The sequence below is a fragment of the Hetaerina americana genome, unplaced genomic scaffold (assembly GCF_022747635.1).
Source record: "Hetaerina americana unplaced genomic scaffold, ioHetAmer1.1.p SCAF_8, whole genome shotgun sequence".
NCBI classification, from domain to species: domain Eukaryota; kingdom Metazoa; phylum Arthropoda; class Insecta; order Odonata; family Calopterygidae; genus Hetaerina; species Hetaerina americana.
Window position 1 is genome coordinate 19,052,904 of NW_027287427.1, and position 14,512 is coordinate 19,067,415.

At 37.5% G+C, this 14,512-nt stretch overlaps 1 protein-coding gene across 1 annotated transcript in view; it reads left to right on the top strand.

The window, feature by feature from the left end:
* The first annotated feature begins 2,623 nt into the window (after positions 1 to 2,623).
* The window catches only part of LOC139697968 (germ cell nuclear acidic protein-like), a 29,757-nt gene continuing 17,868 nt past the window's right edge, over positions 2,624 to 14,512 (top strand). The window contains exons 1-6 of the mRNA XM_071596824.1: positions 2,624 to 2,788; positions 3,086 to 4,865; positions 4,947 to 5,116; positions 5,200 to 5,319; positions 12,383 to 12,507; positions 12,599 to 12,727. Coding sequence (XP_071452925.1) covers positions 2,713 to 2,788; positions 3,086 to 4,865; positions 4,947 to 5,116; positions 5,200 to 5,319; positions 12,383 to 12,507; positions 12,599 to 12,727 — 2,400 coding nt within the window. The 5' untranslated portion in view covers positions 2,624 to 2,712. The remainder of the gene's footprint in view (positions 2,789 to 3,085; positions 4,866 to 4,946; positions 5,117 to 5,199; positions 5,320 to 12,382; positions 12,508 to 12,598; positions 12,728 to 14,512) is intronic.

Below are 14,512 nucleotides of genomic sequence, written 5' to 3' on the forward strand. Positions count from 1 at the left end.
AACTAAATTGTGGTCAGAGTTCGCATCCCCTCCCAGAAAGCTGTGTGAATTTATCACACTGTTCTTAAACCTGTGCCCAACCAGAATATAATCCAACTGATACCTTTCTGAGTTGCCTGGCATTTTCCATGTATACCTGCGCCTTTTGTAATGTACAAACCAATTGTTGGTGATGACTAACCCATCTCCTGGAGAACTCAACTTCTTTCTCTCCGTGGTCATTGCTCCTGCCTAAACCATAGTCCCCCACCATCCCTTCCTTCACCTACTGTCGCATTCCAATCCCCCATAACTATCAAATGTTTCCCTGCAGCGACACACGCAATTATGTCCTCTAACTGATCATATATCCTATCGATCTCTTCCTCCTTATGGTTGCTTGGTGGCATGTATACCTGAACAATGACCAAGTTCGTTGGTTCTGCTTTTATCTCTGCTAGTAATATTCTAAATATTGTCAGTTTTATGTTGACTATACTTCTTTCTACCTCTCTCATTTAATGTTATGGCAACCCCTCATTGGCTCTCGACCCCGCCGCTGTATATTATTCTATAATTATCACACTAGTAATCCCCGCTATCCTTCCATCTCACCTTGAGTAGACCTGAAGTATTTATATTTCTCCTCTATCTCTCGCTTAATATTCTCTAATTTTCCTGTCCTAACATTCCAAGTTCCTATTCTAACTAATTTGGTTTTCTTCTCCTGCATCTTCTGTCCTGCTACTGCTGGTTTTCCCTTGCAAGGGTTTTGTGGGACAACTGCGGAAGCCTTGCCTCTCCCACTGCTGGGCACAACAGATAGCTGATTGGGCTGAGCCCCATAGTTGCCAGGACTCATATTCTCTGTATTGTCCATCATTTAAATCTTGGGAATGATAATTGAGGTGGTTTCCTGTTGCCTTCCTCAATAGTGTTTTTAACGTGACACCATCACTTACTGGCCGCCCCACTGGGGTCAGTCGCCTTTGCAGCCGGCTCACTGAGGAACAGACGCTGCGGGGACTACCTATCGTCTGGCTCCTAACCTTCGACCTATCTGGCATGGGACCAGTAGCAATTATCATTACTTCCACCAGCACAGCTCCAGGGGTCATCGGAACGCACAAACCCTTCCACCATGCCAAGGTTGTAGACCATATAAGTAAATAAAGTTGGTGTACATGTTTTGAAGGGGGATAAGACTCTGAGGAGATCTGATCTGAGAAAACAGAATTCAAACACATCAACTTCTCAGATCTTTTTCAACTGACTGTTTTCAACTTAACTGCTGGTTACAACGGAGTAACCAAAGGTACATTCTGGAATAATGGAGGCTCTGCGCAAAGCAAAAAAGTAAGGAAATACTCTGGCAGAAGACTTCGATACTATCAGGCACAGAAATCACAATCTGCTGCATACAAGTACTACACCTCCTGAGATCTTGTTTGTCAACTGAACTACTACCAATTAAAGCCCCAACTAACTGTTTCATTACATGATAATTTCACTCAGATTTAACAAAACATTTCAGCCTGTAACAGCATGCCAAATTTCCCTTGTTCAACATAAGTGGCATTTCTATCTACATATACAACAAAGAGCCTTTTCCATGTAGTTTACTGCCCTGTAACCCGCGCCCACAATCTTTAAATTGGTCATTGTTTTATGATTCTCATTGGCCTTCTGATGCTTCAAGCAATGGGTCAGAAACGCCAAGCTGTTAATAATTTAGCTGTTAAAGACTTTCAAATCATCGTGCCTCAACAGCAGCGAAAAATTGTATTAACCCTCATCTCTTAGTAGGGTGAACTGTAGCACATAAAATCCCTCCTACCACTCAATTGAAGCTTTTATATCCGTCTCAATAAAATTATAGATAAACTTTCAAAACTCGCGGACATCTCCAAGCAACATTTCAGAATCTGAAAAACGGCCCTCGCCATCTTATCGGTCATCATAATAACCAAGAATAATTAGTCCGTCATTACGGTCTTGTATGGCAAATTTGCATAACAGAAGCTCTCTCATTAGTTATACACGACCACATCCGTAGGTTTCTTTGACATGAGATACTTTAATTAGGGGTCAAAATCGACCAAAACTTCCTTATTGAAAATTAGAGGTCTGTTCAAAGAGGATATCTGTATAAATTCGTCTATCACACCCCATTTTTACAACAAGGAACATGAATCACTACTCCATCAAGACCAAAAAACGTGTTTTTTTTAATGGCATAGAAATTATGTTAATGAAATACATTGGCATCTCGGGGCTGGACGAGGTCCTTAGGGCAAACACTTAGTCACCTAAAATGTAAAAGACTGCAATCCCGAGAGAAGTTCAACATGGCATTGAAATCGAACGGTTGTTCTACGACTTACTACCGGTGCACATAAAAATAATACATGTCATTAATCCCTTGAATACACGGCTACTTATAAAACAAGTTTCGTAGTTCATTGTCAACTTTGAATATGCATACAATAACATATTATTGGTCGCAATATGTGCTCATACCAGATATGAGGGCAGCACTTCCCGGGGTTTAGATGGCAGTTGTTTATCAAAGCGGGTGAGGACGGTTTCTATTTAAATATTGTATTGATGGCAAGCTGATTCGTTTTAATGAAATATTTAAGGATGTCAACTCATTTTCCTTTTTAATACGTGATGACTTAGCATGATTATGCTGTATTATTTATGTATGCTAAACTTATGAAATAGTTTTCAATGGATTTTCGACTTCCTCAACCCTTAAAATACTCTTTGAAAAAGAAGAAATCTCGACGGAAAGTTCTACGGAAAGGTAAGGTAGTTACTAGAGATATCTATGTAAATCTATGTGAGTTAAAAATTATTCATTCAAAGTAGTTTAAAGTACTTCATTTGAAAAACAAATTATTTATTATAAAATCAATTTTAATTTGTTAAGAGTAGTACTCCGCGTGAAAAAAATATTACGTCAGTTGATTTCTGGACTTAAATTTCACTGAACCAAGTTAAACTTTAAACACTGTGTGCTTGTAACGACATTCCTTGAAGGGAATCACAATTAATCTCGTGGATTACTTATATGTGACAGTGATAATTATTTATTTTACAGAAACGGGGAAATTGTCATTGAAGAACCATAACAGGAACGCTTCGTGTCAAACAGATTCCAGTGAATCATCGGAACCTTCAAGTGCCAGTAGTTCCAAAAAGAATTTTAGGTCTAGTAAATCTCGAAAATCCGTTGAACAACCTGTTCTAGGCAATGCAGAAAATTACTCTTATTCCATCTTTAAGCATCTGCGTCCAGGTATGAATCCTATTGATCATTATTGCACTCCTGCCAGGAGAAAAGAAAATAATACCAATCGCCGAGAGACGAATAAAAGCGGTTGCAATATATCGGGTGGACTTGCCTCAGAGGACCATTATTTGGCTGTGGATGCGGCGGGGGTGATCAAGGACGGGAAAAGTTCAACTGTAATGCATTCCAAAGGAGGGGACGGATCTCATTCGATTATCCTTTCGGACAGCGACTCAGATTCCATTTCCGTGAGTGATGTTAATTTTCCCCAGAAAATTAATTACAAGGATAGAACTAAGTCTGACAACCAAAGTGACCGTAGTGATATTAGCAGCATTATTCTCCAGTCTTCATTAACTTTTGAAGGTCTTAGTTCCTATGTTGCTGGGAATGAGTCCCCCAGAGGAAAGCTCACTAATGTAGTCCGCGATGATGAGGATAGTGCCGGAAAAGATAAGCCCTTTTTCAGAAGTAGTGTCTTGCACAAAAAATTCAACAGAGTTGTTGAAAATGATTTGGCGTTTGCATGCAGTAATAGCGACTTTTACATGAGAGTGAAAAATCGAGTTTTAGGTTTGCATAAGAGTAAAATTAGTATACTTTCCGAGGAAAAAAGCAACGTAAAAAGTGGACTGGAGTTTAGCCAAAACAGTGGACTCACAGAAGAAGACAAGGAAAATGTTGACAAAAACACAATTGAAAGTGAAAATTTGCCAAGTCGACCGGAAGGAGTAATGAGGAGAACTATGATTGTTCCAGATTCAGAAGACAGCAGTATTGATATGTGCTCTCCTAATATTAATGGCATCATTGATAGTTCAGAGAAATCAAAATCAGTTCTGATACCAGAAAGCAGCGTTTCGACTGTAAAGGATTCAGAATCTAAAATCAGTTGCGGGATTAGGCAACGTACTTCTTTGGGTTATGTGTTAGCAGGTTCACAAGAAAAAAGCAAATGTGTGATACCTGATAGTGATGGTTCCAATGAAGGGGTATCTCCAAAGAGAACTGCTGTGTATGTAACGGAGACTTCTGATAGTGATTCGGTTATTGAACTTAGTCCTGACTCTGGTGATGTGAAAGAAGAAAAACAAAACAAGGAAACAAAGGAAAAACCACAGTCTGAAGGAAGTTACCATTCTCAGAAAACATCATCAGTCGAAAATAGCGATCATAAAAGTGGATTATTTCGGCGGGTGACAAAAAGGGCTTTAATTCTTGATACCTCTGACTCTTCAGAGAAAAGTGCAACAGTTCAAGAAAAGGATTGTGACATTAGAAAGGAAGTTGAGATTAACCTGCAGTTTAAACCTGGCTTTTCTACCCTCTCTCAATCAAAACATGAAGACATTAAAAAGTGGTTAAATGCCATTCCATGCCACCCAGAAACAGATGCATCAAGCATTTTTGGTGTAGAAAGTAATTCTGTACCAAATACAAAAGGCACTGACGATGATAATGGGAATATATCCCTTACAGAAATGGAAAAAGTATTAGATCAATTATATGGGAAAGACTGGGTAGGTGGAAAGAAATCAATTCCAAAGATAGTTCCCAAAAAGAAGGAATCTCAAATAATTTATGAAAGGTTGGTTGAATCATAGAAGAAATATTAAATGCTTAATTTAAATCTTAACTTGAAAAATAATGTTTTTATGTTTGTACGCAGGTTAACAGATTCTGATGACTCATCCACGCCCCCCTTACCAGCCAGTACTCCTGGCAAGAAGAAACTATATAATCATACTAAGAATATTTTTACACCACATCAAAATGATTGTGTTACCCCTGTGCCGGGTAAAAACATGTTTACTCCTCTAACAAGTGTGGGAAAGAAAGGTATCTATGATTTTGACACAGACCAGTTAGTTAATTATCCCAATTTCTAGTAATCTTGATAGACTTGAAAAATTTATTTTTAGGGAGAAATAATACTCATACAACTCCAAGAACTGCTGGACCTAAGTACAAGAGAGAAAAGGAATGCCTAAATTCTGGAACTTTTTCATCTCCTGTTTTAACATTTCTTTCATCTTTGTCAGGTATTTGTTTTTTTATAAATTCTAGTTTTCAGTTCATATTGTATTAAATTTGCATAACATTCATTGAAATAGTGTCATTATAACCATAAGGAACTCTTAAATATGCATCTGTTGCCAATTGTTCCTTATGAGGACTGGGAGAGTCCAATTGAATATTAAATGTGTAAGATTTAGATAGATAGATAGTTTCTCTCTAAGGCCCCATGTTCATGATGACCCCAATAATCAACCCAAATGTTGATCTGTTAAGTGAGGATGTTACCTCGTCAGGGTTCAACTAATACAAAACCTGAGGGAGAGGGTATGTGAAATCCAAGTATCAGGGTAATTTGGTTGATTCCTTTTCTTGTACTGCCTGTTATTGCCTGGAAAGATCAGGTGCTTGAAAAAAATTGCAAGGTGGTTGAATCTAAAGGTGCCCTGAGAGATCTTGCTGTATCAATTCTAGGCCCTTTGATCAAAAGTGCTCTAATCACTGGATTGCCATGTCCATACCGATGTTTGTAAATGCAATGAGAGAGATTACACTAACATTTTTACCATATTAATATTTTTTATAAGTATTTAATTTCTTTATGCAATGTTGCATTCCATTTCACTGTCTGCACACATAATAAATGCTGCATTATTTTTAATTAATATTTTCTCATATTATGTATTGAATAAAGAATTACATTCCCTTAAGGTATTTTGAATGAAATTTGGAGCTCAAGAGTTTTCAGTGATCTATGCATCACTGGATCAACACCCACTGTATATGTACATGAAAGGTGCAATTCCTAATAATCTGTCTGATTTGTTAAATGAAAGATTAAACCAGCAGAGTCTTACCATGCTCCCTTGTAGTGACTTCATATCCATAGGTGAGATACCTGTGATTTAACTTAATTTATACTTTACATGACATGTTATGTTTGCTGTTTTTACATGTATTAAATTTTCACATTCAAAAATCTTAAACAAACAACACGGCTCACCTAAGCTTCAGTCACCAAGATAATTATATCACCTTTGCAAAGCAGTGGCATTGTTTTGGACTGAGATAGTTGAAGTGGTAGGGATCTAAGAAGAAGAATTACATTATGCAAGGAGGGGAAGTTAATGACAGTCATGGTGAATTAGAATGTTACGGAAAGGCATGTTAAAACTTTGAAATGGAGCATGGTTTTGTGTGGTGCAGAAACATTGGTCATTGAAACAAGATGATGGGCATCGGCTGGAGGCTTTTGAGATCTTGGTGTGGTGAGGAGTGGAAAATGTGAAATGGATAGAAAGGGAAACAAGTAAAGAAGAGCTAGGCATAATGTTGAAGGATTGTTGGGAGAAATACAAAGAAGGCAGGAAAAACGGATACAGAGCATTTTGATTGGTGATACATTTATTGAAGGATGTGATAGTGGAGAGAATATTTGGAAAGCGAGGAAGGGGTAGGAATAGGATAGGTATGTTGAACAGAAAGGAAGGAGGTACATATGCAGAATTGAAGCGGGGTCTATTGCAGTGCAGGATGTCAGGCTGTGTTTTACTAGGAGAGGCGAGAAATGTATTGTTGTACAGGTCTTAGGTCCATTCAATACCTTTTTTAACCAGTAGAATGCCAGTACTATCATATCTTGGCTGTGGGCTGACAATGTGTAATACCTGACCAGTGCTAGAGCAGTGAACCGAGCTAGGAAGAGTTGGATAGGGCTACCCATCACCTATGCTTTTCGACTTATAACTAGAGGAAGTGGCATGGGAGGTAATGAAGATTGCAATGAAAATTTGGTGGGGAATCAATAAAATCAGTCAGGTTTACCAATCATCCAGCTTTAGTTGGCCAGTTAGCCCAGGGGTTAATGTCATTGCAGAGCACATTAGTAAATCAGTGTGATAGTTATGGGGTGTGAATTAACGTAAGCATAACAAAGGTTATGAGCAAATTGAGTAGCTTCAAGCATTATGTGGTGGAAGCCATACATAATGAATAACTGATCGTAGCACTTTTCCACTTGATAAAATTTTATTTTATGACCGGGTTTCGATGTATTATCAGATGATATAATACATGGAAACCTGGTCAAAAAATAAAATTTTATCAAGGGGAAAAGTGCTAGTTATTCAGAAAGGTTATGAGGTTTTCAAGGAGGAAGGCTAAGTAGAATGTGAAACAGGAGTAGGTGCAAAAGTTAATTAACTTGGAAGTGTTTTGGACCAAAATGGTCAAAGTAGCAGGAACATCAGAAGAAGAATTTCACTAGGCAAAGAGGCTTCCACAAGGTGGGAATTGATGACAAATGTTGAGTAAGGAAGTAAAGAAAGGTCTTATTAAAACTTTGCTATGGAGTGTGGGTGGGTCGTGGTAGTCAAGGGGTAGAGCGTTGGACTACTGATCGGAGGGTCCTGAGTTTGATTCCCGGTCTCCTGCAGCTCCACTCAAGCTATGTAATTTTTCAGGTACTAGATCTTCCTGGGAAACCATAACCGGCTCAGGGAAAGGAACTGGCCCCCATACCCTGATGTGTGAACACGCCATCAGGCTTAGTGCTGGGTGAATTCTACCCTCACCTAACAAACTGACCATCGAGTTGATTACTGTTTATGGATAATGCCATTTGCATCCCAAAAAACCGTCGCCATGACCTTCACGGCCGATTGGACCATCTTTGCCTTCTTTGGAGCAGATTCACTGGGAGAAATCCATTGTTTTGATTGTTGCTTAGTTTCTGTTGTGTAATGATGAATCCAGGTTTCATCAACAGTGATAACTCGACGCAAAAACACCTTCGGATCTCGCTTAAATTGCTTCAAACAATGCTTCGAAGTTGACAGCCGGATCAGCTTGTTGTCCACTGTGAGAAATCATCCCCCCATCTGGCCGACAATTTTTTCATCGCCAACTTATCATGTAAAATATTAATTGCCGTTTCGGTCGACACACCCACAGCCTCTGCTACTTCGCACACTTCTGTTCGTTGATCAGCGAGAATCATGGCGTGGACTTATTGAATGATTTCCTCGGTAACCACGTCTGCTGGGCGTCCTGGTCGCTCCTGATCAAAAACAGATGTTTGCCCACGTTTAAATTCGTTGAACCAATATCTGTGGTCATAGATGGCGAAGTGTCCCTATAAACAGCATCCAACTTTGCTTTTATCTCCTTGCATTTCTTCCCATCCAAAACAAAAAGCGAATTACCGAACAATACAGCTCTTTTTCCATCTTAGCGAAAATCACGATGTTTCACCATTGTTTGATAGATGGGAGCACACGATGATAATATAAACTTCCCTCAGGAATGATCTTTGTCGTCAAACACGGGTACTAATTGAACTGCCCTAGTATTTGTTTTTTTTTACTTATTTGTTTGGTTAGTTAACAAATTTAATGCTAACTTAAATTGTCATGTGTTCATAATATCATAGAATGAATAAAAATTTGCTTATGGTATTTTCAACTGGCTAACTGATTTCTGCGACTAGCTTATCTCTTTGTTTGGCTCATTATAACGCCTTATTTTTGTAGATTTTAATAATTATGGGAATTGACAAACTATTCATGATGCCTCTTTAAATACTAGCTAGCGAACTAAAACCATTTGTAGAAGTTGATAGGGTCTACCTAACAAGTTGATTGGTTTGTAAGTATGACACCTGGTGTGGCTTTGAAACTGATATCTTACATACTTGCCATTGATAAATACCCCAGCCACAACTGGAAAACATATCAATTCTAAACTAAGTGAGGACCTTTCTTTAATGGAGTGAATTAGTGCTATGGTCTAGAAACTAATTGATGGGTGAAAATTTTTTTTTCAAAATTCACAAAAAATAATTAATTCTGCATTATAAGTTAACTGTTTTCATTTTTATTAAAAGAGACCTATAAAAAGTAGTCAGCATGAAAAATTTTATCTGATTTATTTCATGCTTATATAAATTTACGATTTATGAAAAAGATTACTTATGAAACATACATACATTGGAACCTCGCTACATGAGCACCTCCCAAAGCAAGTAAGTTGGAAAACAAGCAACAATTATTATTAGATAATCTACCGGTTAAGGTAGGTTTTTGGATAGACACGGCTACTAAATAAATGAATATTTTGTGACTCCTTACAAAACAAAATCCAGCATCCTACTCTACATCAGGTCCCTCTTATCACTGAGTACTTTCTTCCTCCCTTCATCCTGTCCAACATCCCTATCCTGTTCCTTTCCTTTCCTCATTTGCCTAACATTCTCCCCTCTATTACAGTTTTTAGTATTACATCCCTCTACCAGTCAATACACCCTTCATCCATTTTTCCTGCCTTCTGAGGATTTCGCCCACCATATCAAGTACTTCCTCATTTGTTTTCCTCTCTGTCCATTTCACCTTCTCCATTCTTCTCAACACCCACATTTCAAAAGCCTCCAATCTAAGTCTATCCTCCTGCTTCAATGACCACGTTTCCGCACCGTACAATGCTACGCTCCATATCAAAGTTTTTACGAGTCTTTTCTTAATATCCTTACTCAACCTCCCTGTCATCAACTCCCTCCTTGTGAAAGCCTCTTTGCCTAGCGCAATTCTTCTCCTTACATCCCTACTAATTTGACCGTGTTGGTCCTAAACACTACTGAGATACGTAAACTGTTCTACCTGCTCTAGTTTTTGCCCTCCTATTTTAATGTTTAGCTTAGCCTTTTTCTATCTAGAAAATCGCATAACCTTTGTTTTATTAATATTGATTCTCATCCCATACCTGAATTTCCAATTCGGTTAGCAATGCCTGCAACCCCTTGGCTGACTGACAAACTAAAGCTTGGTCATCAGCAAACCTAACTGATTTTACGAATTCCCCGCCCACTTTCATTCCTACCTCCAGTTCTTCCCAAGTCTCTTTAATCATTTCCTCTGCGTACAGGTTGAACAGCAACGGTGATAATGGGCAACCCTGCCTTACACCTCTTCCTAACACTGCCCATTTCGACTCCCCGTTCCCAACTCGCACCTGTGCAGTCTGAGACATATACAGGTTGCAGATTAGCCTCCTTTCTCTCCAATCTATACCCATTTTCTGCAATATACGCAAGCCACAATATTTTCACCAATAATGTCTCAATTCATGAGTGAATTTTCTTATAACAATTCATGAGGAGAAGGAGATCCCACGGTTGATTGCACACCAGCTGCTTCTCTTTGTGTTTAGCACTCCTGCTAGCTTCTTAGCGTTACTAGTGATCACTTTTTTCCAAAACTTGTTTTCAGACATTTTTTGTAATTTTTTTGTGCAAAATTTGATAATATTTTGTACACAAGTTTTAAAAATGTCCCTGAAAAAAATGTCACAAAAGAGAATAGGAGAATAAAAGTAACTGTAGAAATGAAAAGTAAAATCATTGAAATGAGGTGTAAGGTTGGCTGATCTATTATGTTCATACAATCGGTCAGCATCAATGATTTGGCGTACTCTCAAGAAGAAGGAAAAAATTAAGGAAGTAGATGCTTAAAAGTTTGTTACAGTAAAATGTGGTTACGTATTCTCAATGATGTTGCAAGGTGGCTTCTCATATGGATAAACAAACAGTAAAAAAAAAACTTCTCACAAATATATTTTGTGAGAAGTCAAAAATGATATCCTTAACCTCATTAAGATCATCAATGGCCAAAAAAGAAGTATTTAAAGGAAGATTGTGAGGCTTAGGGTAGGTTTTGATGGACCCTGAGTGCACACAACATGGTATTCCTAAGCCCTAACTAACATGACAAAGGGGATGGTCAATGTACGTGCGGTGGCCAACATGCTGGCTTCCTATGGAGAGGGCTCTGGTTCAAATCCTGGAGATGGCGAATATTTTTCAGTGGTATCCCAATCCCGCCTTGAGGTGCTTTGTGAAGAGCACTTTGAGTGAGTATGCCATCTCTTGGATGGGACGTTAAACGGCAGACCCCTTGTTGCCTTTTCTGAGAGTAGGCTAATGGGGATGCTGGATTTCTCTCTACACTTCATCCTTTCCCATCCATCCCTAATTGCGTAAATGACCTCAACTGTTGGTCGCCTCCCCAGAAAAATGTTACTACTACCATGACAAAAGTATCTATGAACACACTGACTAACCACCACTGTATTTTCAAGTCTCACCTAAGTGACACAAGACTTCTATAAACCCTCGTCAATTCTACATACTCTCTGCCTCCCATTTTTCTGTCCAAAATACCTATTCTTTTCCTCTTGGTATCTCTGTTGCCTAATTTTCCCCTTAATCGCAGTCTTCAACATTGCCAATATCTCCTCTCCAATACCATGCTAAATACTTCTTCCTTTGTTTTTCTTTCAAGTCATTGTACTTGTCCATTCTTTTTCATATCTATATCTTAAAAGCCTCCATTTTACACTTGAAATCATGCCTCAACAATCAAGTTTCCATGCCTTGCAAAAAAGCTCCATGTTAATGTTTCCTCTTTTCTTAAAAATTAATCAATACCCAATGTCCTCAACTTCATGTTTAAGCTTTTTTGCTTGATGCTTACCTCTTGTCTACTTGTTCATATCCATTTACTTCTGCTGGCATGGTCATAAATACTTTCAAGAAAGGTAAATTGTTCAACTTGCTCTAGTTTTTGCACTCCAATTAATTAGGTGTTTTCATGCTACATTTCTGGAGGACATAAAATATTGCTTCCAATTCCATAAGCAATGATAGCAACTATCTCTAATTTAATCTACCGAGAATGCATTTCCTAACTGGTCAAGATTTTCTTCATTTACGTTTAACAGCAAAGTTGAACCTATTTTAAATTTACCATTCTTTACTGATTCCGTTGGAACTTTGACTCCATTCAGGCTCATTTCATATGCTATTTTCTGATACAAATAAAATATATTTTTCTTTTGCTGCTTGATAAATTAAAGTAAATGGAGCTGAGGAAAAGCTTGTTTTCTTAAGATTTAACTCAAAATAAATTGATGATTCAGTATTTTATGTACCTGAAATACAAAAGCTTTTGTTTTGGATTCCATGCTGCTTATATGTACAATTTTTTATTTTGTTTTACTGAACGATGATCAGTAATTTCATACTTTTCTCTTTCTTAGTTGGTCATCAGTCTGCTAGGTGCCATCCTGAAGCAAAATTCTTTGTTAAAAATTTCAAGAGTAAGAAAACTGACCTGGCACAGAAGCTGTTTGAAATTTTTAATGCTGATGTTTTTTCCTCAAAGGTATTTATTAATTATGGCTCTTCTTAGACTCATTTGTCTGAATAACTCATATTTTAAAGTGATTAGTGGTTTCTTACTTTTCTATTTTCAGCTACCCCATGATTTGCCTATTTTCTGGAACAACAGGCTTAGAAAAACTGCTGGGTATTGCTACAACCGCAAGGTAAAGAATTCAGAAGGAGGATTTACCCGAACATCTCGTGTGGAGCTATCTTCCAAGGTATATAATGATGCATTGCACATTTACATTGCTCTTCACTACTTTGTACTGATAGAGGGAAGGAAATATTTGGTTAAGTTATGTTTTTCATGTCATACTTTTCTTGCGATTCATTTTCTGGATATGTGAAGTCAAAAATACCGCTTTATGGGAAACTCATTTTTTCTACCCATATGTTTTCAAATCCATCGTAGTTGTTGCATGCATTATGCATTGTTTCTTGCATGCATTTCTATACATTAGATTTCCAATGTTCCCTGGTTTGAGATTTTCTTTGACCATCTTCACTATTCACCATTTTCACTGACCGCCCTTTCCCCTTGAATCATTTACTGTATTCAACCATCAGATTTTCTTTTAGCATGGCTCATCATAACTAATGATTAATTGCAATACTACCCTCAAATATACTGGGGATAATTAGAAATTATATTTTAGAAGATGCATAAAGTGGCCTGGTGGCTATATACATATTAAAGAGATTTTTCTTATCTTTGCTTTTTCTGTCACACAAAACATTCTTGGCAGTGTAATTTTCAGAAAAACCTTGATGCATACGCAGAAGAGATTAGCACAGCAACTGTCCTTACAATAGAAAGCTCGATTACAAACAAATTGATGGGAGATCCATCAATCCCATTTCTCTGTGGTATCATAACTGATAAATGATTTTCAAAATATCTGTATCTGCTGCAATTTATTGGATGGCCATATTTGGTAATAAATCAAATGTTAAGCCAGAAATACGGCAACTCGGAAAACTCCAATAAAAATTTTGGAGAATCGAATACGTGCATGGATTAAAATTTTGTGTATAGAAGAACATGGTAAATCAAGTGCACATTCACAAAATATTGATTCCACCACATATCCACAAGAACATAAGATCTAACAACTGTGCTCATGTCTCATTCCTATCGCTATTTTCGATGAAGGATGTTCTAATTTTGTTTGCAATAGAAATATTGACTCAGATTTATCCAGTTGATTAAATGTAACTTCATCCAACACCAAAATATACAGCAGCTTTCTCACAGGCTTAGCTCTAGTAGTCCTGAAATTTAATATTTTCACTTGCAGATATTATTGCCCATAAAGTCTGGATGAAAAATAAGATTCAGAAACCAACATAGTGGTTAATTTTAGTTCAATGTGAAGGATAACATTTAGACATTATTGTTCGTCATGTTGAGCCAGGGAAATAGCTCTTTCATAAGTTTTGCTGCAATTAAGTGTTTAACAAGATGTCAAATAGCATAGGTAAAATGATGACATTTTTTTCATTAATCTTAGAATAAATGAAGCTACATAATGCTATGATTTAAGAAAGGGAAAACTATGAATCACAAGCAAATAGCTTTAGGAAAGGGCATGAGAGGTTCAAAACATCCTCTTTGAACATTTGTTAATTTTCAAGTTTAGAAAAATATTCATTGATTGAACTCCATGGTCATTTTTTCCCACCATTACATAACAATCTTGAGTGTATAAAACTTTTCTTCTGACAATGCTTTAAGTTTGGAATTTGTGAATGCATGTACAACTTCTTCATGTATTGTTCTAGATGGAAGGTAGGAAAGATGCAAATAAATTTCCAACATTGCTGTCGTCAATCTTTAAAACAATATTTTAACATGCAATATGTCAGGAAAGTGAAAGTAAACGCTGTGACGTTGTGCTTGGCGCAGCGTCACTTGCCCAGTTCGAATACGCGCGCCCCTCTCGCGAGCCGTAGAATGGCGGGGCGCTATCTGTGGGCGCCGACAATGTATGTAAGAAAAAAGA